Source organism: Pan troglodytes, chromosome 5, assembly GCF_028858775.2.
Source record: "Pan troglodytes isolate AG18354 chromosome 5, NHGRI_mPanTro3-v2.0_pri, whole genome shotgun sequence".
Taxonomy (NCBI): domain Eukaryota; kingdom Metazoa; phylum Chordata; class Mammalia; order Primates; family Hominidae; genus Pan; species Pan troglodytes.
In genome coordinates this window covers 182420807-182446813 of record NC_072403.2, presented here as the reverse complement: position 1 = coordinate 182446813, position 26007 = coordinate 182420807, and the positions used below count along the sequence as shown (strand labels likewise).

The 26007-nt window shown below is 42.1% G+C and overlaps 1 protein-coding gene across 7 annotated transcripts in view; it reads right to left on the bottom strand.

The window, feature by feature from the left end:
• The window catches only part of FAM120B (family with sequence similarity 120 member B), a 97785-nt gene that overhangs the window by 51706 nt on the left and 20072 nt on the right, over positions 1–26007 (bottom strand). For 4 of the 7 annotated variants that reach the window (XM_009452450.5, XM_063812695.1, XM_054686985.2 and 1 more), the window contains exons 4-5: positions 22026–22127; positions 4326–4498 (exon numbers count right to left, since the gene is read on the bottom strand). In XM_009452450.5, coding sequence (XP_009450725.2) covers positions 4326–4498; positions 22026–22127 — 275 coding nt within the window. The remainder of the gene's footprint in view (positions 1–4325; positions 4499–22025; positions 22128–26007) is intronic. The other 3 variants (XM_054686984.2, XM_063812697.1, XM_063812696.1) reach the window with 1 other exon arrangement.

Here is a 26007-nt window from a genome sequence, read left to right as displayed (position 1 = left end):
ATGTAGTTGTGTGGTTTTGAGTGAATTTCTTAATCTTGAGTTCAAATATGACTGCTCTGTGGTCTAAGAGACTGTTTGTTATGATTTCAGCTCTTCTGCATTTGCTGAGATGTGTTTTACTTCTGATTATGTGATCCATTTTAGAGTAAGTGCCGAGCAGCAATGAGAAGAATGTATATTATGTTGAATTTGGGTGGAGAATTCTGTGGCTATCTATCAGGTCCAAGTGATCCAGAGCTGAGTTCAGGTCATGAATGTCTTTATTAATTTTCTGTCTTGATGATCTAATATTTGTCAGTGGGGTGTTAAAGTCTCCCACTATTATTGTGTGGGAGTCTCTTTGTGGGTCTCTAAGAACTTGCTTTGCGAGTCTGGGTGCTCCTGTACTGGGTGCATATATACATAGGATAGTTAGCTCTTCTTGTTAAATTGAATCCTCTACCATTATGTAATACTCTTGTCTTTTTTAAATCTTTGTTGGTTTAAAGTCTGTTTTGTCAGAAACTGGGATTGCAACCTCTGCCTTTTTCTGTTTTCCATTTGCTTGGTAAATTTTCTTCCAACCCTTTATTTTGAGCCCATGTGTGTCTCTGCACATGAGATGGGTCTCTTGAAGACAGCATATGGATGGGTCATGGCTCTTTATCCAGCTTGCCATTTTGTGCCTTTTAACTGGGGCATTTAGCCCATTTACGTTTAGGGTTACTATTGTTCTGTGTGAATTTGATCCTGTCATCACGATGCTAGTTGGTTATTTTGCAGACTTGTTTATGTGGTTGCTTCACAGTATCACTGGTCTGTGTACTTCAGTGTGTTTTTGTAGTGGCTGGTAATAGTTTTGGCTTTCCATATTTAACGCTTCCTTCAAGAGCTCTTGCAAGGCAAGCCTGTTGGTGACAAATTCCCTAAGCATTTGCTTGTCTGAAAAGGATCTTATTTCTCCTTTGCTTATGAAGTTAGTTTGGTTGGATATAAAATTCTGGGTTGGAAATTCTTAAGAATGTTGAGTATTGGCGCTCAATCTCTTCTGGCTTGTAGGGTTTCTGCTGAGAGGTCTGCTGTTAGTCTGATGGGTTTCCCTTTGTAGGTGACCTGGCCTTTCTCTCTGGCTGCCCTTAACATTTTTTTCTTTCATTTCAACCTGGAGAATCTGATGATTATGTGTCTTGGGGTTGATCTTCTCATTCAGTATCTTACTGGGGTTCTTTGTATTTCCTGAATTGGAATGTTGGCCTATCTTGCTAGGTTGAGGAAGTTCTCCTGAATGATATCCTAAAGTATGTTTTCCAACTTCGTTCTGTTCTCCCCTTCTCTTTCAGGTACCCCAATCAGTCATAAGTTTGGTCTCTTCACATAATCTCATACTTCTTGGAGGTTTTGTTCATTCCTTTTAATTATTTTGTCTCTATTCTTGTCTGCCTATCTTAATTCAGAAAGATAGTCTTCGAGCTCTGAGATTCCTCCGTTTGGTCTATTCTGCTATTGATACTTGTAATTGCACTGTGAAGTTCTGTGAATTTCTTATGCTGTGTTTTTCAGCTCCATCAAGTTGGTTATGTTCCTCTTTAAACTGGCTATTATGGCTATCAGCTCCTGTAGTTTTAACATATTTCTTAGCTTCTTTGCATTGGATTACAACATGCTCCTTTAGCTCTGCGAAGTTCATTATTACCCACCTTCTGAAGCCTACTTCTGTCAATTTAGGCATTTTAGCCTCAGCCCAGTTCTGTGTCCTTGCTGGAGAGGTGTTGCAGTCATGGAGGAGAAAAGGCGCTCTGGCTTTTTCAGTTTTCAGCATGTTTGCACTGATTCTTTCTCATCTTTGTAGGCTTATCTATCTTTGATCTTTGAGATCTCTAACCCTATCCATAACCTTTGAATGAGGTTTTGGTGGGGTCTTTTTTGTTGATGTTGTTGTTTTCTGTTTTTCTTTTAACAGGCCATTCTACTGTAGGGCTGTTGCCGTTTGCTGGCGGTCTACTCCAGATGCCAGTTGCCTCAGTTTCTCCCATACCTGGAGGTACTACCAGTGAATACTGTGAAACAGCAAAGATGGCAGCCAGCTCCTTCCTCTGGAAGCTCTGTCCTAGTGGTTACTGACCTGTTGCTGGCCCACACCCACCTGTAGGAGGTGGCTGGAGACCTCTACTGGGAGGACTCACCCAGTCAGGAGGAACAGGATCAGGGATCTGGCTGCTTTTTGGTAGAGCCAATGTGCTGCACTGGAGGTGGGGGACCCTCCCTCATCCGGACTGCCTGTGTTCTCCAAAGCTGGCAGGCTGAAGCAGGTAAGTTGACTGAACTGTGGCCGTCCCTCTTCCTGGGAACTTGGACCCTTCTAAGGAGGACTCTAATTCACTGCCATTGGCCGGCTGGGATTCCAAGCCAGAGGGTCTTAAATTGTGAGGTGCCATGGAAGTGCAGCATGCAGAATGATGCCGTTTGGCTCCTTGGATTCAGCCCCTTTCCTAGGGATATGTACAGACAGATTTCTTGTCTTGCCAGGGATCCCAGAGCTGGAGTATGTAAAACTCTTGGGTCTCTGTGTATGCCTGAGCAGCTGCTCTGCTGAGACTCCAAACAGCTCTGTGTATCAGACTCAAGGCTGTGGTGGTATGGGCTCATGAAGGGATCTGATACATGGGTTGCAAAGATCCATGGGAGAAGCATGGTTTCCCAGGCAGGGTCACACAATCACTCACGGCTTCCCCTGGCTGGGGGTGGGGGTTCCTTTGGCTCCATACTGTTCCCAGGTGGGGCACTGCCCTCCACCCCTAGTTTACTTTGTCCTCTGTGGGTTGTGTTGTTTGCCTACTCAGTCCCAATGTGGAAATCTGAGTATTTCAGTTGAAGGTGCTGAATTCACTTGCCCCTTTTCATTCTTCTCTGTGAGTGCCACAGACCACAGCTGCTTCTAATCAGCCATCTTGGATTCATCTCCTCTCTTTTTACATCTACATTTTAAATAGTTCCTGCCATCCTACATTAATTTATAATCTGCTACGTCTTGAGCAAATAAAGAAGTAATCTACTCAAAATGGTAATGCAAAAACCAAGGTTTACATTGGTGCATGTGAAACCAATAATGAAGCAATAAAACCTCTAAGCACGACTTAACCATATCACATCTTACAAAATGCAAAATGTAGAGCAAGCTATAGAATGGGCAGAGCCAAGAGGACATTTAGAAAGAAAAAATCAGTCCAAGATTCCCTTGAGATGTATTTCTACAATAAGAGTACATTTCTTAAAGACAATCAATAATTTGTAAAGTAAATTCAGGTTTGAAAAATAATTATATAATTGTCTATTCCAGGTAAGTGAACACTGAAAGGCTATGCCAATGGAGACCCACCATATAGGGAGGTCAGAGAAGCTGAGACGATGGCTTGAAGGAGTGAAGAAAGCTTATGAGACATCTCAACAGCCTGAAGAAGTAGACACTTTGTCAACATTGGGACAAAAATCATCTTAAATCACAGAGCCAGGGAGGGAGGTGGGGAGGAGCAAAGCAGAGAAAGAGGGGCTGGGAGATGGGAGCATTCTCAGCCTTTCTTTTACTAAAGGTGTCCAAGCACTATTGTGCATGTAGAAAACTATTAAAAAGGTGAATCTTTTAACTGATTTTTATGATTTTCACATATAAACTACATATAAAGCTAATGCAAAAGAAACAGTCCACCTTGTCGAGTGAGCCTAAATGAAGGATCTACCACTACAATCTCTAGCTCAGCAGGATGGGAGGACCTAAATAATGAAGGTTATGACACCTGAAATCGCCCCAACAGCCCTAGGAGGCAGCTACTAAGATTATCTCATTTTCAGATTAGAAAATGAAGGCATATAATCAATAAACATTTGCTGTATGATGGAATGAAACTGACATAGGAAAAAGCTGAAGTAGTCTGTCCAGAGGCAAAGAGCTACGAGAAGCTAGGTCTCTAGCCAGGTCCTTTCTCACCTTTACACTAAAACCCAGAAACAAGAACCACCCCCTAAACAATGCCACGAGGACAGAGGAGGTACACTATGGTCCACAAAGTTTGAGAAAGTTTAGTCAAGGCCAGAGCAGCTTCCACCACCTGCAAGATTTCCTAAGTCTCTAATACAATCTCTAAAGCTGAGGTAGTGACAGAGTTTCTCGTACGTATTTTGCCATACAATCTTCTTTTTATTTTTAGAGCACTTCAAAGGACTAATAATGTTCCATGGAACAGACATTGGAAAAAGACAATCCGGGACACCAGCCATGGCAATATCCCACATGCTCCCTCTCATAAAGTAAGCGCAGGCTGCAGTGACTAGAACGGGCAGCTGGACATTACCTGGACAAAGAGGTAGATCAAGAGGCAGCACAAAGCTTGAAACGGGCTTTCGACAGCCTGCAGCTCTTCTCTTGAGGAGGAAAGATTGAAACAGGCTAGGAGTGTGTCCAAGCGCCGAACCTGTATTTCTGGCTCTTGGTTCAGCCATAATATTTTCAAACTAGGCGTTCCCCCTAGTTAAGAAAAAAAGTCCATTAACTATTGTTCTTTGCAGCACAGAGTTATAATATGCTCCTTGTAGAAATACAGTAAAAGGAAACAAATCTCTTCCCTTCCTGATGTAAAAGGAACTAGAAAGTAAACATGATCAGATTAGTGTTTTTCTTTAAAAAGCCCAAACCTAAAGGGCTGGCATACGTACGTTTCAATGAAAACATTTCTTCTTTTTTTAATGGCTAAACTTTGAGGGATACTGCACTTTCGACCATTAAGAATGCTTTCAGAACATCTTTCAAATGCGCTGTCTCAAGGATATAACAAGGCACTGCCACCCTGCAGTATCACAGCTGATGGAGCACTTGGATAAAACACCATCCATCTACCCCTTAGTTTGCTCTCTTACTCTCTTAAATTAATGGTTTTCAACCTTTCATGTGCAAAAGAATCAACTGCAGAGATTGTAAAAAAAAAAAATGCATTTTCCTGGGATCTATATGCAGAAACTCTGATTTGATTAGACAGGTATGGATGCCTGGAAGTCTGCATTTTAACAACTCAGAAGACTTGGATGCAGGCAATCTGTGGACCCCAGGCTTTGGAAAGCACTTTCCTAAAACTATTAAATACACAGAAATTCCTACAATGTAATTTTTAGTGTTTCACTTCTATATTTTATATAGATGTTTAAACTATTAAAATCAAAAGAAAAACACCCTTACTCATTGACTGAAACCACGACAAATGATGATGACTCACACTGAGTTGCAGATGCAGGTGCAGCTCTGCTTCCACACTCTGACAAACAGAAAGGTGCTGTTTCTAAGGTCAGACTTGTTAATCTGTGACTGCCGAGATGTCCTCCCTTGCTATCCACAGCTGTGATTTTCTGTGAGGACCACTTGGCTATAAAATACATGCCAAAAGCTCAAGGCTGGCTGGGATCTAAATGTCCCTTTTGTTTACTAAGGAAACAGAACCTACTAACCAAACGGCCTCAGAGTCAAATGATCCAAAAAAGGAAATTCTTCTCTTTCTTTTCTTATGTTTCCCACAATAGCAGTGACTACTCTCAGTGGTATATTTCCCGCCATCAGAAGTGAAACAACTCAACAAAACTCACTTACATTTCCAAAATGGCTGAAGTATTCCCTCCACCTGAAAAGCTTTTTCATTATTTATTTTGGAGAGAGAAAAAACATATTTTTCTCTTTTTTTTTTCATTCTTTTTTTTTTATTTTTATTTTTATTATACTTTAAGTTTTAGGGTACATGTGCACATTGTGCAGGTTAGTTACATATGTATACATGTGCCATGCTGGTGCGCTGCACCCACTAACTCGTCATCTAGTATTAGGTATATCTCCCAATGCCATCCCTCCCCCCTCCCCCCCACAGTCCCCAGAGTGTGATATTCCCCCTCCTGTGTCCATGTGATCTCATTGTTCAATTCCCACCTATGAGTGAGAATATGCGGTGTTTGGTTTTTTGTTCTTGCGATAGTTTACTGAGAATGATGGTTTCCAGTTTCATCCATGTCCCTACAAAGGACATGAACTCATCATTTTTTATGGCTGCATAGTATTCCATGGTGTATATGTGCCACATTTTCTTAATCCAGTCTATCATTGTTGGACATTTGGGTTGGTTCCAAGTCTTTGCTCATATTTTTCTCTTAAGAAAATGCTAAGGATAATTAGCAAAAACAAAACAACCCTATGGCAGTAGTACTTAAGATAGAGATGAGTCCAAGACAACCACAAGTGTCAGTAATTACTTCTTAGAAACACACTTTCAGGAAAATAATCAACTCAGGCAACGTGTGCAGTCTCGGGACAAACCCAGCTCCTGCCTGTTTTTATGCAGCCCATGAACTAAGAAGGGCTTTCATATTTTTAAGTGGTTGAAAAAAAAAACCAAAGTAAAAATGATATTTCATGATGCAGGAAAACCACACAAAATTCCAATTACAGCATCTGAGGCTGAGGCTTTACTGGACCATGTATACACACGTGGGTATCGTCCACGGTTCCTTCCAGGCTTTAATGACCAACCTAAGTAACAGAGACCATGTGGCCTGCAAAGCCTGAAATATTTTCTACATTACCCTTCACAGAATAAGTTTACTAGTCTCGGATCTAAGGTAAGTAATGAATCTTCCATTATCACAGTTATTTCAAATATACTAACGGTTTTGAAAATCATTTTTTGACTACAATTCAGACAGGAAAGTATAAAGAAGAAAATAAAAACAATGTACAATTCTACCACCCAGATATAACCATATTCTGAAATACAAGTTTCCAGTCCTTTTTTAATGTGAATAAGACATTTATGAACGTGGCTGAAAGGTCATGTCCCCATCAGCATGCAGGGAGATGGACAGTGGAAAGATTTTACCTGTGTTTCATTGCTTACACATGAAAATTTAATACAAAAAAAAAAAAAGATTCATTACATATATTTAGTAGAACCCAGCACAGCCATGCGCCACATAACAACATTTTGGTCATTGATAGATCTCACATATAATGGTGGTCCCGTAAGATCACAATACTATATTTTTACTCTACCTTTTCTATGTTTAGGAATGTTTACATACACAAATGCTTGCCACTGTTACAGCTGCCTACAGTATTCGGCAGCCACACGCTTCACAGGTTTGCAGCCTGGGAGACACAGGCCACACAATTTAGGTTTGTGCAAGTACATTCTATGATGTTCTCACGAGAGAATCACCTAGCTGCGCATTTCTCAGAACTGATCACTGTGGTTAAGCAATGCAGGGCTGTCTAGTGGAAATGATCAATGAGAGACTTCCTGAATACACAACTAGGAACTTGTGATCTCTTACTCACTCCCTACAGGTTCAGACTCCATGAGATGGGCTTAGACATCCAAGGAAGAGATTTCCAGGTATCTGTCTAATAAACAAGACAGGAAGGAAGAAACACAAAATCCATCAATTGTTTACCAACATTTTTCCTACCATATTGTCACAAAAGTTTCTATGAAGGCTGAGAACTGAAGCTCCATTCATATGCACTGATACATACAATTCTAGGTGCTCTGCACCTGAGTGGCCCCACATGAAAGATGAACAGCTGCTAGCTACCTTGGAAGAGCTTGCAGGAGAAGGCTGTGCAAATATTACAAGAGTGCGAAGGTTTTATGACAGGAGTTCTTTCCCTTTTTTTGGAGACAGTGTCTTGCTATGTTGCCCAGGCTGGTCTTGAACACCTGGCCTCAAGTGGTCCTCCCACCTAGGCCTCCCAAAGAGCTGGGATTATAGGCATGAGTCACCGTGCCCAGCCTGTTAGAGTTCTGAAGGTCAAAGAGAGTAACAAACAAATTGGGGTAGGGCATTAATAAATTTTCATGGAAGAGACTGGTGGGAACATTGGGCTGGACTTTGCTGGATAAAGGACACTTATAAACAAAACTTATTCTGGGATTGAAAGGAGGCAACAATGGACAGTGATAAAAGCCTTCCAGCCTTCCTGCCCTCTACCCAAGCATCCAACCAATCACATGCCAGGCACCACAGGAGGTGCTGACACAGGGAAATGACTCACTGTCTGCCCCTGGGGAACATTTACAATCAGTGGAGCACACTGAAACTAACCAAATACACTCATGTCCAACTACAAAGCGTAGGGCAGAGGACTCCTGCTGCAGGGCAGAGACACTGTGAGGAAGAGACTTGAGCTGAGATTTGAAGAGGGGGTAGAAATGAACAAAGACGAGAGAAGAAAAGGGGAAGTTCAGGGAAGGGAAATGTCCCAAGTGCAATAGGAACACACTGGAGGGAAGCCCTAAGGAAGACCACCATCAAGTCTGCTATGCAGGAGGACTCTGGCAGCAGTGGGAAGCTGACTGGGGGAATATAAAGGGAAAAACAAGAGGCAGGCAAAGAGGTGAGGGACTGGATCCACGAAATGATTAGGGGAAGTATGCTGAGGTGACTGGGACTCCAGATCTATGGACTTGCCCAGGTGGTCGTGGGGACATCCACTGCAATAGAGGACAGTGGGATTTCAAGGTGGGGCTGCTTAGGAACCAGAGAGAGGCTAGCACCGCAGGCAACGGTGCAGGTGAATGGACTGAACGATTTCATCCGTTCTTCCAAGGTGGGTCTACTCAGGAACCAGTGAGAGGCTAGCACCGCAGGCAACAGTGCCAGCAAATGGACTGAACGATTTCATCGGTTCTCAGTCTTCAGAGGCCGTGACACATAAGTGACATACTAGTGAACAAAGCTGGTAAACAACTTATGGAATCAACAGGTTTTATTTTTCTCTCTCCCACATCTTTTATTAGACCAACAGCCTTAGTATCATCTGGGAACTCAGAAATGCAAATTCTTCAGTCCCACCCTAGACTTACTCAATTAGAAATTCTAGGGGTAGGGCCCAGCAATTTGTGTTTTAACACACCAGCCAGGTGATTCAGCTGCTGAGTTTCAACAAAAAGGATACAAAATCATTTACACACAGAAAACAAGTAACTTACCAACAATAAAGGAATTGGCTCTTGAGGAGTTCTAATGATATAATAGATTATAGAAAATCACCAGAGTAGGAAAAATGTCCTGATAAATCTTTTTAATATAAAAAATTTTCATCCTAAATCCAATCAATATTTTGCCAAGAAATATTTATTGAATGCCTATGTGAATACTAATTTAGGAGATAAGATACCTCCATAGCTCTCTCCAGAACTTGCAGGTATTTAATGGAAGATAATATACTCCAAGGTTTTTGTCTTTTAATGCTACTACCAGAACGGAACATCCTCAGAATATGTGGAAGTCCTCTGACCACTCTACAAAAAGGCTTTAATTACAAAGTTACTTCTTTTCATAAATGCGGTAAAATGTTAGCTCCTCCTAGCCATACACAGGTTTATTTCTTAGCTGACAGGTTTCCAGGAATCATCTTATCCAGGGGAGGGTGTGGATGTTTTTGGAGGATCATTTAGATCACTTCTCTTCTAGTGGTACACTCTCTAAAAAGAATGGCTAACTCAGGTGTGATAACTCAGGAGGGTTGCGATGCAAGAGAATTGTTAATAAGTAATTTCAGTTTAAAGGAAATGTACTTGCATCAGAATTGGAAGGCAGACCAACTCAGGGGAGGGCAACTCAAACTTTATCTGGTGTGTAAGAGGACTCCATCCACACCCATCCAGTCATCTAGGTCTTGAATAAAGATAAGACTTTGCCAATAAAGATCGAAGGTGGCCCTCATGTTTCACCCAGAGCCTCATGGGCAGCTGAGATGTTTCCAACAAGAACTTAGAGACCAAAACAAGCAGTCTGGTCCCCAGGTCACCCAACAGCATCACTTCTAAAACGCATCAGCTTCAAAAACCCCAGTACACAATTTGGTAAAAGGTTTTGTGTGAACAGATGGACAGGACAGCCTCAGGGTCTTTTCAGGAGGGACTGAGCCCCAGGGGGCCATGCAGAAGCGCAGGCAAAGGAGGCAGTTCTATGGTGGGAAGCTCTGAAGGCTGTCCTGAGAGGTGTCTGGAGGACTTGGCCCCTGGGGGAGAGCTGTGAACGCACCTCCTGAGTGCCCCATTGCTGTTTCCACAGCTACAAACACAGAAGAGTGAAAGGCATGCTGGACGCTAAGCCATGGCACTTACATGTGCTTTTTACATGGAAATAAGTTTTTTAATAGGTAGGTTTTTGAGTTATTTTAAGGTTATTTTCCTTACATATTCCTAGGGTTAATAAAAACATAAAACTGCCTGGCTTGTGTCTATTCTCAGGATGTAAGAAGTGAAACTCCCAGAATTAACTTGCATATATCTTTTAGCTCAGATCATTTGTGAAAGCTTAAATTCACAAGTTCAATTTAAGTGAGTATTTATTTAGCATTATCTGTTGGTAGATCATTCCTGGCCAAAAGGAAAAAAAAACAAAAAACAAAAAACAACCAAACCAAAAAAACTCAGAAAACTGGAGACACGGGCCTGGCCTCCCAGCCTACATCCTTCTCCCATGCTGGATGCTTCCTGCCCTCGAACACTGGACTCCAAGGTCTTCAGTTTTGGGACATGGACTGGCTCTCCTTGCTCCTCAGCCTGCAGACGGCCTATTGTGGGACCTTGTGATCATGTCATGGCTATGATCGTAATCAATCCATGAACTGAAAATACTGGAGATCTGGCAAGATGGCCAAATAAGAACAGCTCTGGTCTGCAGCTCCCAGTGATTTCAACGCAGAAGGCTGGTGATTTCTGCATTTCCAACTGAGGTACCTGGTTCATCTCAATGGGACTGGTTAGGCAGTGGGTACAGCCCATGGAGGGTGAGCAGAAGCAGGGTGGGGTGTCGCCTCACCCAGGAAGTGCAAGGAGCTGGGGACTGCTCTTCCCCAGCCAAGGGAAGCCATGAGGGATGGTGCTATCCAGCCCAGATACTATGCTTTTCCCACAGTTTTTGCAATCTGCAGATCAGGAGATTCCCTCGTGTGTCTACACCACCAGAGCCCTGGGTTTCAAGCACAAAACTGGGCAGCTGTTTGGGCAGACACCGAGCTAGCTGCAGGAGTTTTTTTTCGTACCCCAGTGGTGCCTGGAATTCCTGCGAGACAGAACTGTCACTCCCCTGGAAAGGGGGCTGAAGCCAGGGAGCCAAGTGGTCTCACTCAGCGGGTCCCATTCCCATGGAGCCCAGCAAGCTAAGGACCACTGGCTTGAAATTCTCACTGCCAGCACAACAGTCTGAAGTCGACCTGGGACGATCGAGCTTGGTGGGGGGAGGGGCGTCTGCCATTACTGAGGCTTGGTAGGCAGTTTTCCCAACAGTGCTGGGAGGCCAGGAAGTTTGGACTGGGCGGAACTCACCACAGTGCGGCAAAGTGGTTGTGGCCAGACTACCTCTCTAGATTCCTCCTCACTGGGTAGGGCATCTCTGAAAGAAAGGCAGCAGCCCCAGTCAGGGGCTTATAGATAAAACTCCCATCTCCCTGGGACAGAGCACCTGGGGGAAGGGGGCTGCTGTGGGTGCAGCTTCAGTGGACTTAAACGTTCCTGCCTGACGGCTCTGCAGAGAGCAGCAGCGGATCCTGGCAAGGAGGTTTCTCCCAGCACAGCACTCGAGCTGTGCTGAGGGACAGACTGCTTCCTCAATGGGTCCCTCATCCCCGTGCCTCCTGACTGGGAGAGACCTCCCAGCAGGGGTCGACAGACACCTCATACAGGAGAGCTCTGGCTGGCATCTGGTCAGTGCCCCTTTAGGAGGAAGCTTCCACAGGAAGGAGCAGGCAGCAATATTTGCTGTTCTGCAGCCTCCGCTGGTGATACCAGGCAAACAGGGTATAGAGTGGACCTCCAGCAAACTGCAGCAGACCTGCAGAAGAGAGGCACCTGCAGAAGAGAGGCCAGTTGGAAGAAAAACTAACAAACAAAGTAACAGCATCAACAAAAAGGACACGTACACAAAAACCCCATCCAAAGGTCATCAGCCTTATAGATCAAAGATAGATGAATCCACAAAGATGAGGAAAAACCAGCGCAAAAATGCTGAAAATTACAAAAACCAGAATGCCTCTTCTCTAAATGATCGCAACTCCTCTCCAGCAAGGGCACAAAACTGGACAGAGAGAATGAGTTTCATGAACTGACAGAACTAGGCTTCAGAAGATGGGTAATAACAAACTCCTCTGAGCTAAAGGAGCATGTTCTAACCCAATGCAAGGAAGCTAAGAACCTTGATAAACACTTACAGGAACTGCTAACTGGAATAACCAGTTCAGAGAAGAACATAAATAACCTGATGGAGCTGAAAAACACAGCACGAGAACTTCGTGAAGCACACACAAGTATCAATAGCCAAATCAATCAAGTGGAAGAAAGGATATCATAGATTGAAGATCAACATATTTAAATAAGGCATGAAGACAAGATTAGAGAAAAAAGAATGAAAAGGAACGAACAAAGCCTCCAAGAAATATGGGACTATGTGAAAAGACCAAACCTACAATTGACTGGTGTACCGGAAAGAGATGGGGAGAACGGAACCAAGTTGGAAAACACACTTTAGGATATTATCCAGGAAAACTTCCCCAACCTAACAAGATAGACCAACATTCAAATTCAGTAAATACAGAGAACACCAATAAGATACTCCTTGAGAAGAGCAACCCTAAGACACCTAATTGTCAGATTCTCCAAGGTTGAAATGAAGGAAAAAATGTTAAGGGCAGCCAGAGAGAGAGGTCAGGTTACCTACAAAGGGAAGCCCATCAGACTAACAGCAGATCTCTCTGCAGAAACCCTACCAGCCACAAAGGAGTGGGGGACCAATGTCCAACATTCTTTTTTTTTGAGATGGAGTCTCGCTCTGTCATCCAGGCTGGAGTGCAGTGGCACGATCTCAGCTCACTGCAACCTCTGCCTCCCAGGCTCAAGTGATTCTCCTGCCTCAGCCTCCCAAGTAGCTGGGACTACAGGTGCGTGCCACAATGCCTGGCTACTTTTTTGTATTTTTAGTAGAGACAAGGTTTCACCATATTAGCCAGGATGGTCTCAATCTCCCGACCTCGTGATCTGGCCTCCCAAAGTGCTGGGATTACAGGCATGCGCCACCGCGCCTGGCCCCGACATTCTTAAAGAAAAGAATTTTCAACTCAGAATTTCTTTCCCTCTTTTTTTTTTAAATTGAATCCAAATTTTATTAAGGATTTCAAGTTACATACTTCAGATTTCTAGAATGGAATGGAATCATTTTGGAACTGGAAAAATGGCAAAAACACTGACATCCCTTAAAACTTCAATTTTATAAAGAAAATTCTTCTGCAAATCAACTCAGAATTTCATATCCAGCCAACTAAGTTTCACAAGTAAAGGAGAAATAAAATCCTTTATAGACAAGCAAATGCTGAGGGATTTTGTTACCACCAGGCCTGCCTTACAAGAGCTCCTGAAGGAAGCACTAAATAAGGAAAGAAAAAACTGGTACCAGCCACTGCAAAAACACACCAAAAAATAAAGACCATTGACACTAGGAAGAAACTGCATCAACTAATGTGCAAAATAACCAGCTAGCATCATGATGACACATAACAATATTAACCTTAAATGTAAACGGGCAAAATGCCCCAATTAAAAGACACAGACTGGCAATTTGGATAATGAGTCAAGACCTATTGGTGTGCTGTATTCAGGAGACCCATTTCATGTGCAAAGACACACATAGGCTTAAAATAAAGGGATGGCGGAATATTTACCAAATGGAAAGCAAAAAAAAAGCAGGTTGCAATGCTAGTCTCTAATACAACACACTTTAATCCAACAAAGATCAAAAAAGACAAAGGGGTATTACATAATGGTAAAGGGATCAATGCAACAAGAAGAGGTAGCTATCCTAAATATATATGCACCCAATACAGGATCACCCAGATTCATAAAACAAGCTCTTACAGACCTACAAAGAGACTTAGACTCCCACACAGTAATAGTGGGAGACTTTAACACCCCATTGTCAATATTAGATCAACGAGACAAAAATTAACAAGGATATTCAGGACTTGAACTCAACTCTGGACCAAGTAGACCTAAGAGACATCTACAGAACTCTCCAACCCAAATCAACAGAATATACATTCTTCTCAGCACCAGACAGCACTTATTCTAAAATCAACCACATAAATGGAAGTAAAATGCACCTCAGCAAATACAAAAGAACAGAAATCATAACAAACAGTCTCTCAGACCATAGTGCAATCAAATTAGAGCTCAGGATTAAGAAACTCACTCAAAACTGCACAACTACATGGAAGCCGAGCAGCCTGCTCCTGAATGACTACTGGGTAAATAACAAAATTAAGGCAGAAATGAAGAAGTTATTTGAAACCAATGAGAACAAAGAGACAACGTACCAGAATCTCTAGGACACAGCTAAAGCAGTGTTAAGACGGAAATTTCTAGCACTAAATGCCCACATCAGAAAGCAGGAAAGATATGAAATCGACACCTTAACATCACAATTAAAAGAACTAGAGAAGCAAGAGCAAACAAATTCAAAAGCTAGCAGAAGACAAGAAATAACTAAGATCAGAGCAGAACTGAAGGAGATAGAGACATGAAAAACCCTTCAAAAAAATCAATGAATCCAGGAGCTGGGTTTTTTTTGAAAAGATTAACAAAATAGATAGACTGCTAGCCAGACTAACAAGAAAACAGAGAATAATCAAACAGACACAATAAAAATGATAAAGGGGATATCACCACTGATCGCACAGCAATACAAACTACCATCAGAGAATACTATAAACACCTCTACACAAATAAACTAGAAAATCTAGAAGAAATGGATAAATTCCTGGACACATACACCTTCCAAGACTAAACCAGGAAGAAGTTGAATCCCTGAATGGACCAATAATAGGTTCTGAAATTGACACAGTAATTAATAGCCTAGCAACCAAAAAAAAGCCCAGGACCAGACGGATTCACAGTCGAATTCTACCAGAGGTACAAAGAGGAGCTGGTACCATTCCTTCTGAAACTATTCCAAACAATAGAAAACGAGGGACTTTTCCCTAACTCATTTTATGAGGTCAGCATCATCCTGATACCAAAACCTGGCAGAGACACAACAAAAAAAGAAAATTTCAGGCCAATATCTCTGATGAACATCAATGTGAAAATCCTCAATAAAATAATGGCAAACCAAATCCAGCAGCACATCAAAAAGTTTATCTACCACGATCAGGTCGGCTTCATCCCTGGGATGCAAGCCTGGTTCAATATATGCAAATTAATAAACGTAATTAATCACATAAATGAACCAATGACAAAAATCACGTTTATCTCAATAGATGCAGAAAAGGCCTTCGATAAAATTCAACAGCGCTTCATGCTAAAAAGTCCCAGTAACTAGGTATTGACAGAACATATCTCAAAATAACAAGAGCTATTTATGACAAACCCAAAGCCAATATCATACAGAATGGGCAAAAGCTGGAAACATTCCCTTTGAAAACCAGCACAAGACAAGGATGCCCTCTCTCACCACTCCTATTCAACACAGTATTGGAAGTTCTGTCCAGGACAATCAGGCAAGAAAAAGAAATAAAAGGTATTCAAATAGGAAGAGAGAAAATCAAATTGTCTCTGTTTGCAGATGACGTGATTGTATATTTAGAAAACCCCATTGTCTCAGCCCAAAAATTCCTTAAGGTGATAAGCAACTTCAGCAAAGTCTCAGCATACAAAAATCAATGTGCAAAAATCACAAGCATTCCTATACACCAATAATAGACAAGCAGACAGCCAAATCATGAGTGAACTCCCATTCACAATTGCTACACAGAGAATAAAATACCTAGGAATACAACTTACAAATGACGTGAAGGACCTCTTCAAGGAGAACTACAAACCACTGCTCAAGGAAATAAGAGGACAAAACAAATGGAAAAACATTCCATGCTCATGGATAGGAAGAATTAATATCATGAAAATGGCCATACTGCCCAAAGTAATTTACAGATTCAATGCCATTCCCATCAAGCTAACATTGACTTTCTTCACAGAATTAGAAAAAACTACTTTAAATTTCATATGGAACCAAAAAGCCCGTATAGCCAAGACAATCGTAAGCAAAAAGAACAAAGCTGGAGCCATCATGCTACCTGACTTCAAACTATATTACAAGGCTACAGTAACCAAAACAGCGTGGTACTGGTACCAAAACAGATATATAGACCAAAGGCCTCAGAAATAACACCACACATCTACAACCATCTGATCTTTGACAAACCTGACAAAAACAAGCAACAGGGAAAAGATTCCCTGTTTAATAAATGGTGCTGTGAAAACTGGCTAGCCATAAGCAGAAAACAGAAGCTGGACCCCTTCCTTATACCTTATACAAAAATTAACTCAAGATGGATTAAAGACTTAAATGTAAAACCTAAAACCATAAAAACCCTAGAAGAAAACCTAGACAATACCATTCAGGACATAGGCATGGGCAAAGACTTCATGACCAAAACACCAAAAGCAATTGTGACAAAAGCCAAAATTGACAAATGGGATCTAATTAAACTAAAGAGCTTCTGCACTGCAAAAGAAACTATCATCAGAGTGAACAGGCAACCTATACAGAATGGGGGAAAATTTTTGCAATCTATCCATCTGACAAAGGGCTAATATCCAGAATCTACAAGGAACTTAAATTTACATGAAAAAAACAACCCCATCAAAAAGTGGATGAAGGATATGAACAGACACTTCTCAAAAGAAGACATTTATGTGGCCAACAAACATATGAAGAAAAAAGCTCATCATCACTGGTCATTAGAAAAATGCAAATTAAAACCACAATGAGATACCATTTCATGCCAGTCAGAATGGTGATCATTAAAAAGTCAGGAAACAACTATGCTGGCGAGGGTGTGGTGAAATAGGAATGCTTTTACACTGTTGATGGGAATGTAAATTAGTTCAACCATTGTGGAAGACAGTGTAGCAGTTCCTCAAGGGTCTAGAACCAGAAATACCATCTGACCCAGCAATCCCATTACTAGGTATATACCCAAAGGTATAAATCTTTCTACTATAAAGACACATGCACACGTATGTTTACTGCAGTACTATTTACAATAGCAAGGCTTGGAACCAATCCAAATGCCCATCAATGATAGACTGCATAAAGAAAATGTGGCATACACACACCATGGAATACTATGCAGCCATAAAAAAGAATGAGTTCATGTCCTTTGCAGGGACATGGATGAAGCTGGAAACCATAATTCTCAGCAAACTAACACAAGAATAGAAAACCAAACACCGCATGTTCTCACTCATAAGTGGGAGTTGAACAATGAGAGCGCACGGACACAGGGAGGGGAACATCACACACTGGGTCCTGTTGGGGGGTTGGGGGCAAGGGGAGGGGCAGCATTAGGACAAATACCTAATGCATGTGGGGCTTAAAACCTAGATGACGGGCTGATAGGTGCAGCAAACCACAATGGCACATGTATACCTCTGTAACAATCCTGCAAGTTCTGCACATGTATCCCAGAACTTACATTAAAAAAAAACAAAAAAAAACCTCAAAAAACCCTGACTACGCACATGCAAAGTGAATCTTTAGATGAACAAAATTCAAAAGCCTATTTATAATAAGCAAAAAAATTCATTCATATATAAACAAAACAGAATACATTTACATCTCAATACATCAAACTCTATACTTACATGGATAAGTTTTCTAATTTCATGCTTGCAAAAATGACATCATTACACCACTCCCATCTAATGCATTCAACAGTGAAAGTGGCTATAAAAAGTAGTAATGCAAAATTTAACCCTTGTGACTCTAATGTGAATTTGTTAACACATTTGACAAAGCTTCACACTATTTTTTACAAGTTGGTGAAAAACTGCTTTTGAGATTTTAACCAATTTATGTTGATCTGCAATGGTCGGGGCAGTTTCAGACACTGGCAGCCACATGAGCAGAGCTTCACCAAGGGCAGGCACACACACACCCACACACAGCTTCCTTAAGGGCATGTGCGCGCGCACACACACACACACACACACCAGCTTCCTTTTACCACTCACAGAAACCTCCAAGACTTGTTGAGCACTTTCTTGACTGACCTTGCAACAAGGATCAGATGAAAACCTTCAACAGTGTATGTAAGAGGAGGTGAACAAGAAAGCCACTACAACTGTTTGATAGCAAATGACAGATTGAATCAAATACATGGTCCTTTTTTCATGAAATGTATGACTTACCCTCATTTCGTTTTGTAAAATAGTCTTCTAAGATATTCTGCAATTTTGGTAAATCAAATGTGTATAGCCAAGAAATACTAAGCTTTCTGATTGTTGAACACCACTTTAAAAAGGTTCTTCAAGATAGACAAATTACCAATGAGATGTGTGCATTAGTTTTCCTAGGTTTCTAAAATAAGGATATGCTTAAAGTAACTTAAAAAAAACAACACTTAGAAGAGAAATTGACAAATCTCCAATTCTGGAGACTGAAAAGGCAATTTCAAATGCTTGCCTTTGGTGTGGGCCAAGACTCCCAAGCCACAGAATGGAGAACATCAGGAAAGTGAGTAAGAGGAGTGAGAGCAGGCAGTGTGCTGGGAAAGGGTAGACACACATGCACACATCAAGGACCTTTACGAGCTGGGTTTGGGAAATAGAAGCTAAACTGTGTTATCAGAAACATCATCTTCCATGATATATTGTAAAAGAAATGAAATGTAGTATATATATCCTATATACATGCTCCCACATGCACACACATAAAGATGGGGCCCATACGCTGGGCAGTGGCTGATGCCTGTAATCCCAGCACTTTGGGAGGCAGAAGCGGAAGGATCATTTGCGGCCAGGAGTTTGAGACCAGCCTGGCCAACAAGGTGAAACCCAGACTCTACTAAAAATACAAAAATTAGTTGGGTGTGGTGGCATGTGCCTGTAGTCCCAGCTACTCAGGAGGCGGAGGTTGCAGTGAGCTAAGATTGTGCCACTGCATTCCAGCCTGGGTGACAGAGTGAGACTCTGTCTCAAAAAAAAAAAAAAAAAAAAAAAAAAGATGAGGCCCACAGAAATATATGCATGTAAATAAGCTCCCTGAATAAAACAAACCAGTGTCTTGGTCCATCTGAGATGCGATGGCAAAACACCATAAATTAGGTAGCTTTTAACAGCAGAAAATTTCTGGAGGCTGGAAGCCCAAGATCAAGGTGCCAGCATGGTTGGCTTCTGGTGAGGCCCCACTTCCTGGTTCACAGATGGCACACTGGCACCTTCACACGGAAGAAGGGGCCTCTTTTATAAGGGCAGGAATCCCATCTAATCACCTCTTTCCCTCCCAAAGGCCCCACCTCCCAATACCATCACATTAGTGATTAGGTTTTCAATACAGGAATTGCGGGGGTGGGGTGGTGAGGTGGGGGTACAAACATTCAAACCATAGCACCCAGGAATGAGATTTCTTTTTCTGCTCCCTGGCTCGTTAATTTTGATTATTTCCCCTTCCTAATTTTTAACTAATTTCTATAGTTTTTTTCTGCACCCTTCGGCCTCAGTTCCACTTTGTTGAAAAATACTTGTGATTTCCTTTTATTTCTACAATTCAGGAAAGCAAGCATTAAATCACATGTGCTACCAGAGGAAAAAGACTTTAAAAAAAAAAAAAGAACATGGGCCACTATATTGAAAAATTCACTGAAAATGTAGCACTTATGAGATTACCCTAATTAAAACTGTCTTAGAAGAACAAGGAAAATCAGGTATGGGTGTCATTTGGGAAAAACTGGCTCTAATGGTGCAACAAGAACCTTTTGCAGGTTTTCCTGACAGGTGGACGGGAAGGGCCCATTGGCAGGATCTCACTTTTTTTTTTTGAGATGGAGTCTTGCTGTTGTCGCCCAGGCTGGAGTGCAATGGCGTGATCTCGGCTCACTGCAACCTCCGCCTCCAGGGTTCCAGCAATTCTCCTGCCTCAGCCTCCTGAGTAGCTGAGACTACAGGTGTCTGCCACCATACCCAGCTAATTTTTGTATTTTTAGTAGAGACAAGGTTTCACCATGTTGGCCAGGCGGGTGTCAAACTCCTGATCTCAGGTGACCCACCTGCCACGGCCTCCCAAAGTGCTGGGATTACAGGCGTGAGCCCCCCAACACCACCCAGCTGATCTGTTTTTAATCGTATGTTGTATTCATGTGAATACTTGACAGGAAATTGGATGTTCTGTTTTCCATTTTTGTCTAAAATCATTTGGCAATATTCCTCATAGATACGGCAAAGCACTTAAAATTTAAAATCTTGTCTTTTGAATTATCATCATTATTGATGATATTGCATTAGTGCAAGTGTAAATAAGGAGTCACCCATTGAAATAATCTGGAATAAAAAATTCAAATCCAATTTCTAGAGTAACAGCTGTGGAAATGAATGTGTCTGAGACGTGGCCCTCCATATAAAAGTTCAAATCCTATGTCTAGAATAATAGCTGTGAAAATGAGTGTGTTTGAGACGTGGCCCTCCATATAAAAATTCAAATCCAATTTCTAGAGCAATAGCTGTGGAAATGAATGTGTCTGAGACGTGGCCCTCCGTATAAAAGTTCAAATCCTATGTCTAGAATAATAGCTGTGAAAATGAGTGTGTTTGAGACGTGGCCCTCCATGTAGGGCACAGGCTTCCGGAGCTCCTTCCAGAAGAGAACCCAATGTGTGGTCCAAGGTGCTATACACACGCTTTCCCACTCTAGGAGTGCAACGGAGGATGTTTTCACAAGCTCTGAAGTAGTCTCTCTAATACTTATACAATTTCTGGAATTTATTAAAACATTATATAGAGTGGCCTTTAAAATTAACTCTTGACACAATGACGAACAGTCAAATGTTCTCTTTAATTCAAACAATGAAAAGAGATGTAATAGTCATTTTCCATATTATATTTGGAAAGATACTATAAGATGAAAATACATATATAATAAAACATTTTTGGAAAATTATTTTGGCTATCCTTTAAAAAAATGCTCCTTACTGTAAAAACAAATGTCAATGATTTTAATTATGTTTCTCTGATAAGTACTTTTAAGGTTTTAGTGTATGATTAACAGCATAAGGAAACACTCCCTACAATAGCTTTTCTCAACTTCTCTCTCAATACAATTCCATTTATTTAAAAACCAATTATAGTGCTCCGATCTGTACTTGGTAAATTACACGTTCATGTCATGGAAAATCGTAGCGAAACCAGAGAATTTAATGCATATGAAAATGGAATAGCAAAACTGTAGGAAAATATTTGTTCGGTGAAACAATGACATGAGCCACTAAAAATAAACTCTGAAGCTTAGCCTCCTCTTCCTTAACTGTTTGTGTGTAGAACCCTACCCTGACACTTGTACATTCCTGACCTGTTTCAGATACTACGAACTCACAGAAAGAAAGGCTGCTCTTTGGATATACTTCAGCTAATCTGCAGGTGAACTTTGTTTTTCCTTACCTCTCATTAAGCTTTAAGATATTGCTCATGAAAATATAACCTTTTTTCCAGTGAAAATAACCCTCCTTTATCTTCTCTTTCTGGTGCCAGAACTCATCAAAATATGCTTTCAGTGGTGGGGAGAAGGTAAGATTGTTGATTCAAGCAGAATATCAAGAATCTATCCTGTTAAACTCTGTGGACGTCTACCAAGCAACAACTAGACATCAGGCACTGGGGCTGCAGCAGCAACATGCGCTGACCACGGCCATCCTTCTGTCTCTTTTCTCTCTCCACTGCTGTGGACCTGGACCAGGGTGGATGGAGAAAGAGGCAGAGCACCGCCGCAGATGGTCCAGGGTAAACCTGCCACAGCATCATCCTTCCATTATTTTGGGACTTTGTTAGATGGATACATTAATCATGAGCCAAGGGTTTAAATAAAAACTAGTATTTGTGCAATTCTGGTAAAAGATGCTTTCCATAACTGATGCATTCTTAGACTTTTATCATAGAATGGAAAGATCTGTGGTTCATTTAAAGAAAGGCTGCCTGTACCTGGAATGGTCATCTGCAGCGGCCTGACGAGGTCCGGGTGCCTCAGTGGGTTCCCAGGATACACAAACCACTCCTTGACAGCTAGGCAGGTGCTGGTGACATCTGAAGAAAAAGAGTTGGGTCAGTAGATGCATGAGGGCATGCATCGCCAGGCTCACAGTGTCACAGACCCAGCTCTGCCCAGGTGGCCAATTCAAAGGTGAGCTCTCAAATCCAAGGTGACTGAGTAACCTTAGTTATCCAACAATTAATTTCTTATCCTCCAATCTGAGGGTAATCTGTTCATTCCATCAAGAACCATACCCTGTGGAACCGACAAAATCCTCAGGATAATCTGGGTAAGTAAACAATAATATGGGAGAGAGAGTTTACCATGTTAATGACTCCTACGATGTCTTTCCTCCCTACCTCCCTCACACTGTTCCAGAAAACACTTAAAGAAAACTGCTGGAATTGGACAGTCAACATGGATACAGTTTTTTAAAGCAAGACCAGGTAAAGAAGACAGTGGGTGTAACTGAGGAACTCTGAAGGGAGGAGGTCAGCAGAGAACAGGTGCTTAAGGGGGAAGGGAAGAAGAGGTGGTGTCCCTAGATGCCAGACATCCCAGCACAAAGGTGATCATCAGTCAGACAGCTGCTCAAGTTGGGCAGAGGGCTTCGATGCGGGGCAGAAAGAGGCAGTGGGCTTGGTCCAGGGCTGGGGGAAGCAGGCCTTGATGAAGAGAAGAAGAGTGGACACTTCTATAAAAGAGCTGAGAAATGAAGTGGAGAGATGTCCCCTTAAAGTAGCACAAAAACACAAAAACAGGAATCAAAAGATGAAGAAAGAGAGTATCAGTCCAGGAAGCCCCACCTGCATTTCACAGCACTTCCAGGAGAGAACTGAGACAACAGAGATTTGCTAAACACAGGATAAAGAGAACATCTCAAAACCTTCTAAGAAAAAAAAAAAAAGTCAGTAAAAAAGGAACATGAATCACTCCAGCACTCGACTTTGCAGTTGGCATTATCAGCACCTGTGATGCCACAGGACCGCGGGGGTGACTGTGATCGAGCAGAGCCACTGAGCAGGGGACAGTGGGGGTGGTCATTTGTGAATGGGCAGAGCCACTGACCAGCCTTCCTACCATCAACACTAGAACTGAAGAAATGGTTCTAGCAACTGCATTCATGTGACGGACAATGGGCAGTGCCAGATTGTTATCCCAGACAGAAGGGAAACAACTCTCTATCACGCCAATTTTGTGCCCATAGGCACTGTCCAGACTGTATCCTAGTGAGGGAGGTAGTTCCTCAGATGAGGAGACAGAGACTGGAGATCAAGACTATTGAGGCCACCATCTGCAGGACACAGCACCAGAAAGCAGGGCAGTGTGCAGATGGCAAGTGCCCTTTAGACTCTGGCTGAAGAGAGAGCTATCAGGATATAGGGTAAGACTCAGAGAAGCCAGGCAAGGTCCTGGGGCTGGCCAACCAATGGAGCTTGCACTGGGCTTGAAGACAGTGGAGTTTCCACCACCAGCAAACATGAAGAGACCTCGTCCTACACCTTGGGCACTCTGGTGATAGCCTGGAAGGCCCTGCCTTAGGAGTAGGGCTGTGCTAGCAGTAAAGTAAAAGCCACAATGGACACAGCCTAATGAAGTTTAAAGGCAAGTCTCGGAAGGAGCAGGTAGAGTAACTGACAGAACTAAACTCTACACTCTTTTTAGTATCCAAAATGCTCTGGCATACAATCAAAAAACGCTAGACATGAGAATAAGCAAAACTATGTGGACCCTGTAGGAGGAAGTCAACAAATGGCCCAGAGGAAGAGGCAAAAGAGATTGAGAAAGACAAAATCTTATTTAAAAAAATGCTCATTTCTTCCAAATTTGATAGGAAATATAAACCCATAGATTTAGGAAGCTCAAGAATCCCATGAAGGGGGCAGAGTGAACCTTACTCAAAATCCAGCAAACTGGAGAGGAATTGCAAAGACAGCTAGAGGAGAAAAGCCACATTACACATGGGGAACAACGATAAAGATGAGCCTTGCTGTCTCATCAGAAACTACACACGCCAGGAGAAAATACAGAACGACCTAAAATTCTATATGCAGCAAAACTATACCCCCCAAAGAAAGATGAAATACAGTCCTGTACTGCATAAACGATGATTTGGTTAGTGATGGACTGCATACACATTTCTGGTGAAGCCTTGATGATCCTGACCCCGTGGAGTCCTAGACTAATGTGCGTGCTCGTGTCTGAGCTTTTAACAAAGAAGTTTAAAAAAATTAAAAGTTTCTAAAGTATGAATTCAGGAAGTAGAGTTAAAAATTTTTCTAATAGAAAAAGGCTTATAGAATGATATAAAGAAAGAATGTTTTGTCCAGTTGTATAATGTGTTTGTATTTTAAGTTAGGTGTTAATTACAAGAGTCAAAAAGTTAAATAAATTTAAAAGTTTATAAAGTAAAAAAGTTACAGTAAGTTAAGGTTAATTTATTGTTGAGGAAAGAAATATTTTTTGAATGTATTATAGCCCTAAATGTGCAGTATGTATAAAACCTACAGCAGTGTATGGTCATGTCCTGGCCTTCCCATTCACTTCCCACTCGCTCACCGGAGTCACCGGAGCAGCCTGCGTGTGCAGTGTGTATAAAGCCCACAGCAACACGGTCATGTCCTGGCCTTCCCACTGACTCTTCACTCACTCATGGACTCACCGGAGCAGCCTGCGTGTGCAGTGTGTATAAAGCCTACAGCGGTGTATGGTCATGTCCTGGTCTTCCCACTCACTCTCCACTCACTCATGGACTCACCGGAGCAGCCTGCGTGTGCAGTGTGTATAAAGCCCACAGCAACACGGTCATGTCCTGGCCTTCCCACTGACTCTTCACTCACTCATGGACTCACCGGAGCAGCCTCCGTGTGCAGTGTGTATAAAGCCTATAATTTAAAGTGGAAATTGGCAAACTACCAGCTCATGGGTCAAATCTGCCTGCTTTTTTACAGTCTGAAAACTAATAATGTTTTCATATTTTTTTAATGGTTGGAAAAAAATGTTTTTAAGAATATTTTGTGACTCCTGAAAATTATACTCTATAAAATTCAAGTTGGCCAGGCGCGGTGGCTCACGCCTGTAATCCCAGCACTTTGGGAGGCCGAGGTGGGCAGATCACAAGGTCAGGAGATCGAGATCATCCTGGCTAACACAGTGAAACCCCGTCTCTACTAAAAATACAAAAAAAATTAGCCAGGCATGGTGGCGGGTGCCTGTAGTCCCAGGTACTCGGGAGGCTGAGGCAGGAGAATGGTGTGAACCCGGGAGGCGGAGCTTGCAGTGAGGCGAGATTGTGCTACTGCCCTCCAGCCTGGGCGACAGAGCAAGACTCCATCTCAAAAAAAAAATTCAAGTTTTGGCCTGGTGCGGTAACTCACATCTGTAATCCCAACACTTTGGGAGGCTGACGTGGGGGAAATCTTGAGGTCAGGAGTTTGAGACCAGCCTAGGTAACATAGCGAGATCCTATCTCTTCAAAAAAAGAATATTTAAAAATTAGCCGGGTGTGGTGGCGCATGCCTGTCATCTCAGTTACTCAAGAGGCTGAGGTAGGAGGATCCCTTCAGCCTTGGAGTTGAAGGCTGCAGTGAGCTGTGATGGTGCCACTGCACTCCAGCCTTGGCAACAGAGTGAGACTCTGTCTCTAAAAAATAAATAAATCAATAAAATAAAATTCAAGTTCTGTCACATGGGAAAATTGAATAAAGGCTTCCTGGCACACAGCCACATTCATTCATGTCCATGTTGTCTATGGCTGCTCTAGCACTACAACAGCAGGATTGGGTAGTTGTGACGGGGACTGTGGAAGGAGCCCTCAAAACCTACAATATTTATTATTATCTGACCCTTCACAGAAAAAGTGTGCCAACCCCTCATGTATTATAGGGTTTACAATATATGCATAATCTCCAAAGGTTACATATTGTATGCTGC